At 45.0% G+C, this 17761-nt stretch overlaps 1 protein-coding gene across 2 annotated transcripts in view; it reads left to right on the top strand.

Annotated features, from left to right (window-relative positions):
* Positions 1-17761, top strand: part of WDR81 (WD repeat domain 81) — a 117125-nt gene that overhangs the window by 43750 nt on the left and 55614 nt on the right. For both annotated transcript variants that reach the window (XM_077480569.1, XM_077480568.1), the window contains exons 6-8: positions 182-347; positions 7108-7273; positions 13776-14441. In XM_077480569.1, coding sequence (XP_077336695.1) covers positions 182-347; positions 7108-7273; positions 13776-14441 — 998 coding nt within the window. The remainder of the gene's footprint in view (positions 1-181; positions 348-7107; positions 7274-13775; positions 14442-17761) is intronic.

Raw genomic sequence — 17761 nt, forward strand, 5'->3', positions numbered from 1 at the left:
TGGAGTTGAACATAGCTAGACATACTTAAAATCCGCAGGGTCTTACCTTCCTCTGTTTTCTCTAAAACTACTATACCTCATATGTTAAACCCTGAAACAAATGGTAGCCTGTAGTGGTGTGAAGGCTGGTTTTATTCAGTTATAATGGCATATCCACTGAACTGTTTTTCTTTTGTAACAGGTTCCCAAATGGTCCTCAGGCACGTCTAGCTTTGTGTGTTAAATGCAGCAACCTTATTTCCCTCATTTGCCTGCGAATAGGGAGAGAAATGGTCCAGCAGCATCTTGGTGACGCTCTCAGAATCTTCTTCAGCAACTTCACTGTAATGCAGGAAATCCATCAGCAGGTATGCCTGCAATCATGATTTTTTGGTCCACTTATGATAATAATAGGTGTATGCGAGTCTGAAATATGCCTTCTGTAAAGGTGCTGACAATTATCAAGCCTGAAAAGCAAGCAGGCAAGAGTGCATAGCCCTAATAACAGTAAATGATGTTATAGCTATAGCTGGTGGCACTGATTGTTTGTGGAAAAACCCGACAGGCTGGTTGTATCAAAATTCGATCAGTCCCTGCTGAACCAGCTGAATTGCAATCAGTCTATGGCCAGCTTTAGAGCTGCTCTGAGTCCTGTACATACTTGTATTATCTGAGTGAGCCTAATTAGTCCTTCTCTATTTTGCCAACATTAGAACAGGGATAAGGTTTGAGTACTTTAACAGAAAACTGGGCAGGGTTGATACTATTCAGTCCACAAAATTGCTGTGCTGCCAGCCAGCAATATGAATTAAAAGCTGAATGCATTTCTGGCACATCAATAGGTATTTTTCTCCAAGCGTCTTCCAGGACAGCCCATGAGACCTAGGGCTGCTCCTACCAGGACAGGAAACACATTAACCCCACCAGATAACTGACATGGGCACTGGAGGACCGCCCTTTTATTAGTGTTTCCTCTGGATGGGGGGGGGGGGGGGTGTGTAACATGTTCCTGGTCCCCTAGGTCTCATGAGCAGGGGCTCTGTATAGCTATGGGGCATGCTACTAACCTTTTTCTCCTCAGCCAGAAGCCGCACTCCACTGGGGAGGTTGGCTGTGCTGCTCTCCCCTGTTTTCAGTGCCTAAAGAAGGCCAGGACCGGGATGATGTGGGGTCCCAAAGCGCAGTGCATTGCAACTAAGGCAGGCAGACCAGCGGTGTCCTTTCCCCGCTGACAGCGTGGCTAGTATATCCTGGGGAAAGAGGAAGCCGCACCGCTCGAGGGGGCGGAGCTACTGCACTCCCAGCTGGCCCACAGGAAGTACCTGGAGAAGGTCACTTTCGGGGCTTATGACATTATCCACGGGTGCCAGAGATGCCAGTTCCCATCTCCAAATAGCCACGCAAACAGGGGACGCTGGCTGCTGGTGTCTTTGATGAGAAGCAGTGAGGCTGTGAACAATAAAGAGGGGCAGGGTGGATCCTTTGGCAGCAACTGCACAGGCAGTGGATGCGGTCCCCAACACCAGCACCTCACAGGTAAGCCTGGGGTGTTTTGTCACCCTCTTGCTATACCTGTGAATGTTCCCTCCCCCTCCCCTCTCTGTAGTAGTGGGTGTAAGGGGACACATTTCCTCCCTCCTGCACGGGGTGTTATGGAGTGATTGGGCGGCTTCTAGTTAGATTGCGGGTCACTTATTTTGTCTTGCAGGTCAAGACCCAGGACAAGGCCCAAGCATAGCCACCAAAACGGAAATGTGCAGTTTGTGCAAACAAATTGAGATCCTCATGGAGCAAAGCAGTTTGCCACACCTGTATGGAAGGCCTAGTAAAGGATGACCCGGTAGCCTCCTGTCAGAGATGAGCTTGCATCTACCTGTAGATCATTTAAAATGCTAATTGACAAGCTTCAGACTTCTGCTGAGGGTCCGTCTTCAGTTAGGGCTTCAGTCAGTAGCACTCCTCAGCAAGCGGAGAGAAAAGACTCAGAAGCTGAAGTCAGAGCTACCCGGGATAGAGAATCCACTCGGGGCTCAAGGTATTATCTTTAGAAGATGTTGATGACTTATTAAAGGCTATCTATACTACGCTTGAATTGAAAGAGGAGGTTCAATTATCTAAATGTGATCTTATGTATAAGGGTTTGCATAAGAAGTCTAGAGTTTTTCCAGTGCGTAGTGCCTTGATTGATACTATTAAACTGGAGTGGGAAAATCCAGAGAGAAAACTTTACTTTTCTGGTAACCTTAAAAGGAGGTTTCCTTTTGATGAGGACACTGCGCAGCCGTGGGACAAAAATCTTAAGTTTGACGCACCTCTTTCAAAGGTTTAAAAAAACTCAGACTTAGTGTTTGACGATATGGGCACGCTTAAGGACCTAATGGACAAAAGAGGGAATATCCTTCTCCACAGCTGTTGGCTGTGGTCCACAGCTCCTCAGCTGTTGGCAATCTTAAACCTGCTCTGGCCTCCACATGTGTAGCCAGAAATCTAGAAGTATGGCTGACACAAATTCAAACGCATTTGTCAGCAGGTAAATCTAGAGAGCAGATTTTGAAGTCTTTTCCTCTCCTTTTTCGGGCAGTGGGATTTTTGGCTGATTCTTCCGCTGAGTTGGTAAGAATGTCAGACTTGGTGAATTCAGCAAGGAGAAGCCTGTGGCTTAAAACCTGGTCAGGTGATTCAGCCTCAAGGTTGCACCTATGTGGGCTTCCTTTGACAGGTGATCATCTTTTTGGCCCAGGACTGCAGGAGGCACTGGAACGCACAGCCGATAGGAAAAAGGCGTTTCTGGAGAAAAAGAAAAACCCAACAGCCAGAAAGTTTTTTTTCGTGGGCAAGGTAGGCAGCAGGGTCCTAGACAAAATGGACAACAGGCCCAAAAAAACATTGGACAGGGCACAAAGGCAGAGGTAAAGGAGGGTCTTGTTTAAGCCTCCTCAACAACTCGCCAAGTCTCAGTGACTCGTGTCCCCCAGTGGGAGGAAGATTGGAGGCCTTTCTTCCACAATGGGAAGCAGTCACTGTAAGTCCCTTCATCTTGGACCTGGTGACCAATGGGTACAGGCTGGAATTTTCGAGCCAACCACCAGAGAGGGCTCTTGGTCTCCAAATTGGAGAATTATTAAATAAAAAAAGTCCTGATCCCTGTTTCCACGGTCAGATCAGGGCAAGGGGTTTTATTCCCATATATTTGTCATCAAAAAGCCATCAGGGAAGCTTCGGCTTATCCTGAACCTCCGGTCTCTAAACCATTCAATCAGATACAAGCACTTCCGTATGCAAACGGTATTCACAGCATTCAAATATCTGCTCTACCCAAACTGCTTCATGGCCACTTTGGATTTGAGGGATGCCTATCCTTCATATCCCTATCCATCCAGCCTTCCAGAGATTCTTGACATTAGCACTTAAGATGGGAACACTTTAAATTTCAAGCCCTCCCCTTCGGTCTGTCCTTGGCCCCACGCATTTTTACAAAGGTGTTGGGGGAAGCGCTGGCTCCGCTAAGTTTAACGGCGATAACTATTATCCCTTACCTGGACGACCTCCTTGTGGTGGTAGAGTCATATCGGAAGTTGTTACAGTATCTCCAATACTGTACAAGACATCCTACAGTCCCTAGGCTGGTTGATAAACGTAGAGAAGTCGTCCTTAATTTCGGCCCAGAAAGTGACGTATCTGGGTTACGACTTTTACTCAGTAGACCAAAAAAATCTTTCTTCCTAAAGAGATTACCTAAAGAGGTAAAGAGAAGCTTGTGGTGGAGGACAAGCCTGCACCTAACGAGAGGTCTCCTACGGTCCATTCCGATATCCTAAAGAATCACTACGGATGATCGATTTTTTTTTTTTTTTTTTTTTTTTTTTTTTTTTTCCCTTAACGATTAATCGTGCAGATCTTCTGAAGGGGACACAAAATTTACTGGCAGATTATCTCAGTTGCTTGATTATCAAATTTAAAGACAACTGGTTCCTTCATCCCAAAGTCTTTGCGGATCTCGCCAACAGATGGGGATATCCCAAAGCAGATCTGTTCATTTCAGAACAACCGCAAGACAGAGGTTCTTTTCTATGAACCCAGCAGATCAAGCATTGGGGATCGATGCTCTGGCGAATCCGTGGCCATTCGGCCTCTGTTGCGCCTTCCTGGCGATCAGACTTATTCCAGAGGTCCTCCAGAAGTTTCTAGAAGAAACCAATCTTATTTTATTCGCCCCTTTCTGGCCCAAGAGGCCATGGTTCTCCCTGCTACAGACTCTGATCTCAGAGCCTCCACTGAGTCTTTTTCTGAAGAGAGAACACTTACTGTTGCAGGGTCCAGTGTAGAGCTGCAACTAACGATTAATTTGTCTGTCGACTAATCTATCGATTTTATTTCTTCGATCAGTCAACGACTATCCGATTATTTTTTAATGAATCTAGTGTTTTTTTTTTTTTGATTAGCTAATTAATCCTTTAAATAACCTTGAGAGTATTGCATAGCAGAGTAGTATTGCATAGCAGAGTAGTATTGCATAGCAGAGTAGTATTGCATAGCAGAGTAGTATTGCATAGCAGAGTAGTATTGCATAGCAGAGTATGGGTGGGCATAGCAGAGTATTGCATAGCAGAGTATTGCATAGCAGAGTATGGGGCTGGCAGAGTATGGGGCTGGCAGAGTATTGGCAGGGTATGGAGGGATGGCTGCTTCCATCCGACCTCTCCCCTCCACTGCACAGATCAGTACAGAGAGGGGAGAGAGAAACCAGCGTCATGTCATGACGCCGGTTTGTTTTACAAGTGATCGCTCCGTTAGAGCGATCACATTGTAAACACCTGGGTGTAGAAAGATGGCCACCCCTTCGGAGCTAGGCGGAAGGCCGAGACCGCGGAGCGCTCCGCAGATCGCGGCATGTGCCGATCCGAGCGGGGTGACCCGTTGGGATAACGGATCGGTGGCGATCCATTGCACCCCTAGGGACGGCGGCACGGAGGGGGAGAAGAGAGGGGGATGGCGGCATGGAGGACAGCGGTAGATACTAACCACTGTGACGCATCGACGCCCTGCACGCACGTCAACGTGTCTTTGTAGTCGACGTAATAGATTACGTCGACTTGTCGTGGCAGCTCTAGTCCAGTGTCATACTCCAAGGTGGTTTCCTTAAACTTGACGGCTTAGTACTTTAAGAAAAGATACTGAACGCCCAGGGATTCTCTGACAAAGTAGTCAAGACCCCAGTAAATTGCAGAAAACTAGTGAATAGAGCCATATATTCCAAGGTTTGGAAAAGGTTTAAGTCATGGTTATCTGAAAATCAAAGATTAACTGATGATAATCCTGCAATTTTGGAATTTTTTTAACAGGGTGTCGACAGAGGTCTTTCTGTTTAGTAACTTAAAGGTACAGGCGGCAACTATCAGTGTTTTCTCTCCTGGAAAATCCCACTATAGCCAGATTTTCCAAATCGATTTCTAGGGCCAGACCTATAGTGGTGAGAAGTTGCCCAACTTGGGACCTGTCCCTGGTACTCCAAACTCTGGTTGAATTTCCTTTTGAGCCTCTTGAGGATATTTCCCTAAAGTTACTTACATTAAAAACAGTTTTTCTTATAGCTATTACCTCAGCTTGTAGGGTAAGTGAGTTGCAGGCCCTATCTGTAAAGCCCCGTACACACGAGAGGACTTATGTCCGACAGACTTCCGAAGGAATTCCGACGGAGTTCTGACAGACTTTTCGGCTGAGCGGACTTGGCCACACACGATCACACTAAACTCCGACGGATTCGAACGTGATGACGTACGACTGGATTCGAATAAGGAAGTTCATAGCCAGTAGCCAATAGCTGCCCTAGCGTCGGTTTTAGTCCGTCGGAGTAGCATACACACGAGCAAATTTTTCGAAGGGATCGGGTCCGGTGGAGTTCCTTCGGAAAAATTTGAAGCATGTTCCATATTCTAAAGTCCTTCGGACTTTTGCGAGTCAAAAGTCCGTTGCAGCCCACACACGATCGAATAGTCTGACGGACTCAGTCCGTCGGACTTTGGATGTTGAAAAGTCCGCTCGTGTGTACGCGGCATAAGGGAGACTTTCCTCACGATTTTTGAGGATGGAGTGGTTTTGAAAACTGATCCAGGTTTTTTGCCCAAGGTGGCCAGTACATTCCACCGATCCCAGGACATTGTACTGTCAACCTTTTGTAGTTCGCCACAGAACGACCAAGAAAGAAAGTTTCGTTTTTTTAGACATGAGAGGGATCCTCCTAGTCCATCTTGAGGTCACCAAGACCTTTACAAAAACTGATGCCTTGTTTGTCCTCTTTTCAGGAACACACAGGGGAAATAGCTTGCTTTATCCACCTAGCTAATGTGGCTTTAGATGCACTATCTCTGAAACTTACAAAATTAGGGAGGTTCCTCCACCTTTTGTTACTGCGTACTCAACTAGAGCCTTATGTAAATCTTGGGCTGAGAGGGCTGGTGCCTCACCGGAACAAATTGGCAGAGCTGGATCTCCTATCTGCTCAGGAACGGGCGTTTGGTCGTAAGGTCCTTCAGGCAATTATCCCTCCCTAAGACTGGTAAGTTCTGGCTCAGCCTCTCATGGGCTGTCCTGGAAGACGCTTGGAGAAAAGCTGAGTTAGACTTACCGGTAACTCCCTTTTCTGAGAGTCTTAGTTTAGACAAATATGAACTGATCAATGCTATTCTTCTTTTTTTTTCTTTTTTTTTAAATACCGTCAGATATAGTTAAGTGATTATTGCCGCTGCTCCTATTTAACTCCTTGCTCTTGCAGAAATCATAAAAGGTATGTCCTACTGTCATTAATTTGCTAAGTGCAGGCAGATCAGACTACGCCTGACCTCAGAGTCTGTATGTATGAGAAAACTGGCTTTAGGTACTCTTCTATAAGAATAATACATTGGAAGCTTGTCTTCCTTTTATCTACATGGTGTCCCTGACAGAAGTGTATTTACAACTGATACCTATTTCCACTTCAGCCTTCAATGAGAAATGTTCCTTTGTCCAACACACAAATACTGTTTTAGCAATGAATTATGTCTATGCAGGGAGAGCAAGTTACAAGGAATCAAGGCCACTCGACTGAATGCTTGTCTTATGTTTTGTTTCTTTATTATATCTGCATTCTAGGGCCTGTCTGCAGAGACACAGAATGGTTCGGAGCCATGCGTAAAGAGTGTCTACTGCCCAGATGGAGGAAAGTTACCTGTGGATCTGGCTTTAATGGAAGAACTGGAAAAAGTGTACAATGCTGAGATGGCATATGCCACATTCATACCGTTTTCCTGTCTCATAGGTGAGTTGCAAACATTGAGGCCACACACCAACATGCTCATCCAAGGCAGCCAAAGGACAAGACCCCCCTTAACATGCTATGGGGGACACAGAAAACGTTCCTTCTATAGCATACTGTACATGTGGGGGAAATATAGGACTTAACAGAGGAAAGGGAACAAGTTCTTACATTACCTGTTCTAGTATGTTTGCCTGTTTGCATTAGAAGCCAGTTTATTCAGACTTCATAGGGCCACAGATGGTTCATTTAAACACCTGTGTGTGTTTCCAATATAAGTTCAATGTTTATTAAAAGGCCGAGGCCAGCCATTACTAATGTTTCAAGCACCCCTGTCATAAGAAAATAGTTAGGCTGCCTGTTTTTTTTTTTTTTTTTTTTTTTATATCTCATAGGCCTGATTAAATTCTGCAACTATCAGTATGTTTTGCAGACTGACATTAATCAAATCCTGAAATGTAGTACTATGCAACTATTTAATCAAAACTGTAACTTTTAGCATTTCTTGAGCTTTATGCAAGTGACTGACTTGACCTGAGAAAAGCATCTAGGGGTGAAGAAGCCTTCAGTCTGCTGAAATATGTTTCTATTTATTCTTGCATTCATTGATCTCTGGATATTATTAGATTAGTAGAAATTTAAAAATCTTCATTTTTTTTTTTTTTTTTTTAATTATTATTATTAATATAAGTACCGGCTTCTGTGAAAGGAGGAGTTGGGTGGTAAGAGCGGACATAGCCAGGCACTCTTCTGCACCAGATTACAGCTGCGGGATGGAGGGGTGTTTTTTTTTTTTTTTTATTTGGGTCCGCAGAAGAAGCATGAATATGCAGCTCAGATCTTAATTTAACCACTTGAGGTCCGCGCTATAGCCGAATGAAGGCCACAGTGCGCACCTGAATTTCCGGGAGGCCGTCATAGGACGTCCTCCCCTTTTGCGCGTTCCCCGCACACCCGGCGCGTGCTGTGATCACCGAGGCTGGGGTGATCACCAATCCGAGTTAGAGCCCGATCCCGGCCCCTTACCATGTGATCAGCTGTTAGCCAATGACAGCTGATCACGTGTGCAAACAAAAACTCGGTAATCTGCTTTTTTTTCTCTCCTCACGAGAAAAAAAAGCCGTTCACCGGCTTATCCTCAAGGGACATCCCTCCCGAAGAAGGAGGCACATCTGCCTCCACCTCTGTGCCCACAAGTGCCACCTATCAATGCCCACCAGTGGTGCTAATAAGTGCTGACTTCAAGTTTAACCCATCGGTGCCCATCACTGCCAGCTATCAGTGGCACTTCTCAGTGCACACCAATGCCACCTCCCAGTGCCGCCCTATCGGTGCCCACCAGTGCCGCCTCATCAGAGTACATCAATGAAGGAGAAAAATTACCTGTTTGCAAATATCACCTAAGAAAGCTCTATTTGTGGGGAAAAAAATTATAAAAATTGAACTTGGGGTACAGCGTTGTATGACCGTGCAATTGTCATTCACAGTGCATCAGCGCTGAAAGCTGAATATTGGCCTGGACAGGAGGGGGTTTTAAGGGCCCAGTAAGCAAGTGGTTAAATAGTAAGGCTGGTGGGCTTCTCCTCATAGGCCTTTTGACTCCTCCTTAAAGAATAAGTTCACCTATAGTAACATGTTATGTTACACCTGTATTTAGGGTGTAACATGTGCCACCGTGGCAGACAGACTTGTATTTTCAATGGACTGCGAGGGTGCATGTTCATGGTCCATTCAGTCTTCCTACATACAGTGGTGTGAAAAAGTGTTTGCCCCCTTCCTCATTTCCTGTTCCTTTGCATGTTTGTCACACTTAAGTGTTTCGGAACATCAAACCAATTTAAACAATAGTCAAGGACAACACAAGTAAACACAAAATGCAATTTGTAAATGAAGGTGTTTATTATTAAAGGTGAAAAAAAATCCAAACCATCATGGCCCTGTGTGAAAAAGTGATTGCCCCCTAAACCTAATAACTGGTTGGGCCACCCTTAGCAGCAACAACTGCAACCAAGCTTTTGCGATAACGTGCAATGAGGCTTTTACAGCGTCCTGGAGGAATTTTGGCCCACTCATCTTTGCAGAATTGACCTAATTCAGTTACATTAGAGGGTTTTCGAGCATAAACAGCCTTTTTAAGGTCATACCACAACATCTCAATAGGATTCAGGTCAGGACTTTGGCTAGGCCACTCCAAAGTCTTCATTTTGTTTTTCTTCAGCCATTCGGTGGTGGACTTGCTGGTGTGTTTAGGATCATTGTCCTGCTGCAGAACCCAAGTTCGTTTCAGCTTGAGTACACGAACAGATGGTCGGACATTCTCCTTCAGGATCTCTTGGTAGACAGCAGAATTCAAAGTTCCTTTTATCACGGCAAGTCTTCCAGGTCCTGAAGCAGCAAAACAGCCCCAGACCATCACTCTACCACCACCATATTTTACTGTTGGTATAATGTTCTTTTTATGAAATGCAGTGTTCCTTCTACGCCAGATATACTTGGACACACACCTTCCAAAGAGTTCCACTTTTGTCTCATCGGTCCACAGAATGTTGTCCCAAAAGTCTTGGGGATCATCAAGATGTGTTGTGGAGAAATTGAGACGAGCTTTGATGTTCTTTTTGCTCAGCAGTGGTTTTCTCCTTGGAACTCTGCCATGCAGGCCATTTTTGCCCAGTCTTTTCCTGATGGTGGAGGCATGAACGCTGACCTTAACTGAGGCAAGTGAGGCCTGCAGTTCCTTGTACGTTGTTGTGGGGTCTTTTGTGACCTCTTGGATGAGTCGTTGCTGCGCTCTTGGGGTAATTTTGGGGGGCCGGCCACTCCTGGGAAGGTTCACCACTGTTCCATGTCTTCGCCATTTGTGGATAATGGCTCTCACTGTGGTTCGCTGGATTCCCAAAGCTTTGGAAATGGCTTTATAACCCTTTCCAGACTGATAGATCTCAATTACTTTCTTTCTCAATTGTTCCTGAATTTCTTTGGGTCTCGGCATGATGTGTAGCTTTTAAGGATCTTCTGGTGGACCTTACTGTGTCAAGCAGCTCCTATTTAAGTGATGCCTTGATTGTGAACAGGTGTGGCAATAATCAGGCCTGGGTGTGGCTAGAGAAATTGAACTCAGGTGTGGACAACCACAGTTATAGTATGTTTTAACAAGGGGGGCAATCACTTTTTCACACAGGGCCATGATGGTTTGGATTTTTTTTCACCTTTAATAATAAACACCTTCATTTACAAATTGCATTTTGTGTTTACTTGTGTTGTCCTTGACTATTGTTTAAATTGGTTTGATGTTCCGAAACACTTAAGTGTGACAAACATGCAAAGGAACAGGAAATGAGGAAGGGGGCAAACACTTTTTCACACCACTGTAGCTGTAAGAAGACTATGAGGAGCCTGACATCACACCCCCCCCCCATCACATGCACCCCGATCCACTAATCATAGGTGTAATGCTCTGCAGCCTCCTGAGAAATAAAATAAATGCACCCCCTTTTTTTTCCTGTAAAAATGTTTGCATTATTTTATTTTTTAAAGGTGAACTTTAAACTTGGTGTTTATGGTTGGGACCATAACTTTCAATGCTGTAGTACGCCAAATCATTTTTCTGCAAGTTTTGAGTCTTCTCTAGGTGCTGTTTGGCGTATTTTAGTGAGTGGCTGTTTTTTTACATAGGTGCAGCAAAAATGGCTAACAGTGGATGTAAACACTCTCCTATATCCAGTGAAGTGAACAGCCTCGGGTGATGCACAGAGATGAAACGTATCTCTCTGCGTACGTTTTTTACATGCATATCTGCTGTCTACAGCTTTATATATTCTTTAGAATGGGGGTCAGCAACCTGTAGATCGTGATCTACCAGTAGATCACGGACAGGTGACTGGTAGATCGCGGTCTGGGCTTGCTGACCCGTCGTTGCAGAGCATCAGACAGTGCAATGCAGAGGGACTACTTGTAAAGTTGGAGCTGTAGTAGGGAGCAAGAACCAAATAAGCTGATGCTTCCTCTGTAGTGTTGGCTCCTGTCCTATGCCGAGTGATACCAAATGCACTCCACCTTATATGCTGGCTAGTGGCGTCCAGAGTGGTGCCAGCAGCAGGAAAGAAGAGATCTTCAGGTCAGTGTGAAGCAATACATGGGGCATAATAGTATAAGGCTGCTTTCACACTGATGTGCTGCGGTTTGCCCACACCGTGGGTGCAGTGCAGTTTACTTGCAGCTTTCCTTCAGGTTTGCTACGCTTGGCCATAGATTTCTATTATATCCTGCGGGCTTGATGCACTTTCTGAAAACGATATGTTTCACCACCTGATTTAAACCCACAATTGCGACACGATAGTTTGGCAATTATAAGTTTAAATCGGGTGTGAGGAGGCAACACTGTGCCTGGTAATCTTTGACTTCTCCCATGTCATTCAGGTAGATCTCCGCCTCTTTAAAGCTTCCTACCCTTACTTTAGAAAGTGCACATCCTGTAAGAGATTTTCTCTTCCTGTTTAGCACTGGGAGCAGATTCTTGGCATACAGCCAAGACTGCTGATTTGGAGGAAAGGCGCACACACCCCCCCTCCACATGGGTAGAGACTTGCAGAGCTGCGCTGTGACAAGTCAAGGTCTCTGCTAATCTATTTATAGCAACCTCCCTCAACACAAATTTCAGGCTGGTTTTATCTTGGTTGACAGAGAACTTGTCAGAAGTTATCATGCTGATATCAGAACAACGAAACAGCAGAAACACATGGGACTCAGGGCTTTGGTGAGCGATAAAAAAAAACACTACAGATGTATGTGCTTAGTTCAAATTTCATGAATCAAGTTTACATCCACTTTAAAGTGGTTGTAAACCCTTACAAACCACTTTGACCTACAGGTAAGCCTAGATTAAGGCTTACCTGTAGGTCCAAGAAATATCTCCTAAACCTACACGGTTTAGGAGATATTTGCCAAAACACAGGCACCGCTGACTACAGCGCATGCGCCGTAGACAGCGCCGCGCACTGAGCGCGCCACTGTCAATGGCGATATGCCGCGGGTGGCGGCTCCCGTGCCCATACGCGGGAGGGACGTCATCGTGGCTTCGTCGAATGACAGCGGCGGAGCAGTGAGACCCACCGAGAAGATGGATGCTCCGCACTACAGGGGACAGTGGTAACTTTGCTGGCTCCTGTGTCAGGTAAGTGACACATAATGGACTACTATGCGATGCATAGTAGTCCTTTATGTGTTACCTTTGCAGAGAATCAAAGAGGAAGTAAACCCATCAGGGTTTACTTCCTTTTTAACCACTTGCTTACTGGGCACTTAAACCCCCCTCCTGCCCAGACCAATTTTTAGCTTTCAGCGCTGATACACTTTGAATGACAATTGCGCGGCCATACAACACTGTACCCAAATTGACATTTTTATCATTTTTTTTTTTCCCCACAAATAGAGCTTTCTTTTGGTGGTATTTAATTACAGCTTGGAGTTTTTTATTTTTTGCTAAACAAACAAAAAAAGATGCAAAATAAATAAAAAATAAATAAAAAATCATGTTTCATAGTTTGTTATAAAATTTTGCAAACAGGTCATTTTTCTCCTTCATTGAAATGCGCTGATGAGGCTGCACTGGTAGGCACTGATAGGCTGCACTGGTGGGCACTGATAGGCACAGATAAGGTGGCACTGATGGGCACAGATAAGGTGGCACTGATGGGCACAGATAAGGTGGCACTGATGGGCAAAGATTGGCACGGATAGGGTGGCACGGATAGGGTGGCATGGATAGGGTGGCACGGATAGGGTGGTACTGATAGGTACCACTGATAGATGGGACTGATGGGCACTGATAGGTGGCTCTGATAGGTGGCACTGATGGGCACTGGTAGATGACACTGATGGGCACGGATATGTGGCACTGGGGTGCAGCACTGTTGTTGAGGCAGATTGTGGGCACTGATGGGTGGCACTTTGGGCACTGATGGGGGGCACGTTTTTATTATCTAGGTGGTACTGGCAGGGGGCAGGTGGGCACTGATAAGCTGGCCGTGATCGGGACTGATGTCCCGATCACTGCTGTCGGTGATCGGCTTTTTTTTTTTTCCTCCTCACGCTGTCCAGGACCGATTTATTGGAGCTATCTGCACATAACTGCAGGTAATTGCAGTGTACTATTACTCCTACGGATAACGGCAGCAACAAGGAAAGAAAAACAGGAAGCACATCAGAAATGGAAAGAATGTTCCACCGCAGCTGCATGTAAACACCGCTACTCGCAATATACAATTGCAAGTGATCGCTGTGCCTGGAGTCTTGGAATTTCAAAATAACAAAACATGCTTTTAACAGCGGCAAAACAGCCGCCAGTGTGAAAGGGGTCCACTGTTGTGAATGACAGCACACATATAGAGTATGATCCTCTGAGGTGTGTGATATATTGTTAGAAGCCATTTGCCATGCAGATTTAGTAAAGGAGTATATAAGTTCACTACTGTATAGTGATATGTGAATATACCTTTTTGTTTTCAAGGTGATGTTATTAACCAATTGGTTCCAAACCATGATTTAATATGGAAACTTACAATGGTTTATCAAGAAACAGTTATTCCAAAGGAGAGTGACAATCAATCATTGCCATGTGAGTACAGTGATCGAACAAGTGTCCCTCGTCGCAGCTTAGAGGAAGACACCCAGTCTGGCACCTTTGGGAGTGTCCTGGTTGGGAACCGTATTCAGGTCCCAAAAGAGAGTCGGGCATCTCCATCAAAGTCCACTTGCCGCAGCCCTGTAGCAGAAAACTTCCAGTGTGATGATAATACTTTTAAGCAGGATCTTCAAAGGAGTGCCCATGGACTATGTGGCAACTGGCTAGCATACTGGCAGTATGAGATTGGTGTGAGCCAACAGGAACCTCATTTTTACTTTCACCAGATCAAGCTCCAGAGTTTCATAGGCCATTCTGGAGCCATCAAATCCGTTAAACCACTTAGCGGGGAAGATTTCTTTCTAAGCGGCAGTAAGGACAAAACAGTTCGGTTGTGGCCTTTGTACAACTATGGAGACGGCACCAGGGAGATTGAACCACGTTTTACTTATACTGAGCACAAGAAGACTGTGTTCTATGTAGGCCAGCTGGAATCTGTACAACAGATAGTGAGCTGTGATGGAGGAGTATGCATATGGGACCAATGTACAGGTATGACCCAACACATGATTAGTAGTATGGTGATAGTGCAGTAAACTAAACTGATCTATATTTCTGTAAGCATTTACCTGGGCACCAATAGTTACACCTGTATATTAATAGTAGATGTGGCTCTTTACAAGTATTTCTTCAATTTTTTTTTTTTTAAGCCGGAGTCTATTCTACTGATCTTTTTTACCATCCCTTATTCCTCCTCTCCCGCCTCATCGTCATGCTGACATTTTTGTGTAAAACTTTTCCGGTTTCATTGCATACTTTTTGACTTGGTGGCATAATCGCTGGGTCTTTGTGCTTCTCTATGCAATGCAGGTAGAGCATAGTGGTTAAGGGCCAACAAGGTGCTGAAGATGGCTTCCTAAAATCGCTACAGCAGCCTGCCTCTGTACTCCTCTCAAGAGCCCTCAGTCCTGAGGTAAACAGTGGGCTGGTTCTTGGAAGGAGTGGCGCTGTCAGTCTGGAAAAGTGGGCATTCCTAGGCATGCAAATTGCCCTAGGTTGAAGTATAACTAAAGGTAATTTTTTTATTTTTTTTGATAGAGTACAGAGGGATTGGAACTCCTGTCGGTTTTTATTGCCGTCTGTCCCTTCGTTAAAGGATAAGTTCACCATTGGGAACATGTTACATGCACCACATTTTTTTTTTAGGGTGGAACATGTAACATGTTCCCAATGCTGCAGCCTCTACCTGATTCCCACTCTCTGTGATGGTAGTATGGTGAAAAGATCCCCATACTAGCTGTCCCTTTTTTTTAATAAATCAGCTTGGTCATGCAAGGCTCTAACCACAGGGCCGCGTAATTTAATTACACAGCTCTGTGTGTCCTTTGCAGTTGTCAGCTTGTAGGTCTCGATGAACTACCATGGCACTGTGGAGTGCCATGGTAGTTAAAGCGGAGGTCCACCCTAAAGTGGACCTTCCACTCATCGGAACCCTCCCCCCCTCCGGCGCCACAATTGGCACCTTTCAGGGGGGTGCAGGTACCTGTACAGTACAGGTATCTGTACCCACTTCCGGGATAGCTCTCTGCGGAAAGGGGCGTAGATTACGCCCCTTTCCGAAAGTCCCCCGCTGCCTGCTGGGAAACACACAGATCCCAGAGGCAGCAAGGGCCGTCCTTATTGCGCAGCGCGACTCGCGCATGCGCAGTAGGGAACCGGGAAATGAAACCGAAATGCTCCACTTCCTGATTCCCATACCCAAGATAGCGGCGGCAGCACCCGAGAGACGATAGAGAGATCGGCTTCGGGTGCCGACATCGCGGGCGCGCTGGACAGGTGTCACTATTTTAAAAGTCAGCAGCTGCAGTATTTGTAGCTGCTGGCTTTAAAAAAAAAAAAAAAAACGCGGAGTCCCGGCGGACTCCCGCTTTAATTCATTCTTCCTGTCAGATTGTATCTGCTTGCCCGTACGTGATGTACAGGCACACAGTTACACTGGCAGATCTGCAGGAGACCTGCTTGGCACCATGGATCTGCTGATTGCTGGTGCAATGTTTTACAGGCTCCAAAAGAAAAAAATATTTAATGCACAATTTTTTTACCTGCAAATAAATGTGCATTTGTTATCCTTTTTTTTTTTTCCCTAAAAGGTGAAATTTATCCTTCTAAGGAGATTCATCCTCTCTATTTGTCCGGTTTACAATTATTGTTGAAAGTAAAAGTAAAAAAAAGAAATTAAGGGGAGATCTTGTAATGGCGACACTGGTGACTTGGGGGTCCTCAAGGAATTCACTTAATTTGCAGGGATTTCTTCTCACTTCCTGTTTGGCTATGGGACAGGAATTGAAGGGGAATCTCCATAACGGGACAGATGGTGGGAAAAAAGAAATCTGACTGATTATAATCCTTCCTTACTCTATCCAAAATGGAATAAAAAAAAGTTTTTCCTATAGTTCTTTTTTAAGCCCACAAGTAAAGGTGAACTGCCATGTTTGAAAATACTGAAACCAATGAATAAAAGGGATGGGCTAATGACAGTAGGACTGGGAAGGGCTAAATGATGCTGAACTTCTTCCAGCCAGGAAAAGAGGATGGCTGTATTTGATTTGCTACAGCTTCCAATACACACTGTGAGAAGCTCACAGTGTGCAGTGAAATCAAGGTAAGCAATTTCAGTGCAAGTGTGCAAGATTGAAGGGTAAGTCTGGACTTCATATTTAAATGATAAACTATTATTTAATGACCTTTGTTTACCAAGTACACTCTAGTGCAGGGATATGCAATTAGGGGACTAGCAAGTCCCACCATGCTCTGCCTCTGGGTGTCATGCTTGTGGCTGTCAGTCTTGCTATGCCTCATGGAACTTGTAGTTCTGCAACAGCTGGAGGTCCATTCATTTCATATCCCTGCTCTAGTGTGTATCATATTATTAGTAACCTCCCCACTTCCTTTCACTGTGAATAAAAGGGCTGCTTAAAAGCAAATGCAAGAAGGGTCACTGAAGAAAATCCCTAAAATAGCTCAGTGATGTAAAATACTTGGTTTGAGCGTGTGTCATACTAACATACTGGCACCTGCTGCTGCCTGCAAGTGGACACCTGCTGTGCATATTCCAGTTAAGGCATTTGCAGCATTATCACCATCAGCCTATTGCAAATTTAACTTTTTAGTTATTTATTTTTTTAGCAGGTCTGTGTTTAATAATGGGTTTATGCACTGATGTGCTACTTATTTTATGTTTTTACTATGCAAAGCTTGCTTTTTCTTCTGCTAGTCAGACATTTGTTTTCTCTGCAGCCAGCCAAAGATTGGCATCATACGTTTAAAGTGGTGTTGCCACCAAAAAATAAAAAAGTGATTAAAAATCTTAAAAAAAATAATTAGAAAAAAAAAAATGTTTTACTCACCTCTAAATACCTGTTGCTAGGGGGTCCCGCGTAGTCTGCCTTCTTCCTTGCCCGGGCTGGTGACATCACTTCCCCTTGCGCTGCACAGTCATCTGGGACTTGTCACGTGTCCCAGATGACTGTGCGGCATATCATGGCGCCCTGCGCCGCTCGCACATGCGCAGTGGGTGCCCGGCTGTGAAGCTACAGCCGGGTGCCCACAGTACGAATGACGGCGCCGCGAGCGGAGCAGGGAAGGGGGAGGGGCGCTTTGTTCCTCCGCATCGCTGGACCCTGGGACAGGTAAGTGTCCGATTTATTAAAAGTTTGTAGCTGCTGACTTTTATTTTTATTTTAGATGCACCCCACTTTAAGTACCTAAAATATCCTTCACACCAGATGTGAAAGCCATATTTCCTCTTTTGGATGGCATGTATAAATCAGAATTAGAATTCTGAGCTCTGTTAGACACCACAAAGAAGGCAC

This window comes from Lithobates pipiens, unplaced genomic scaffold (genome assembly GCF_037356315.1).
Source record: "Lithobates pipiens isolate NorthernLeopardFrog02 unplaced genomic scaffold, aLitPip1_a1.2 Scaffold_16, whole genome shotgun sequence".
NCBI classification, from domain to species: Eukaryota; Metazoa; Chordata; class Amphibia; order Anura; family Ranidae; genus Lithobates; species Lithobates pipiens.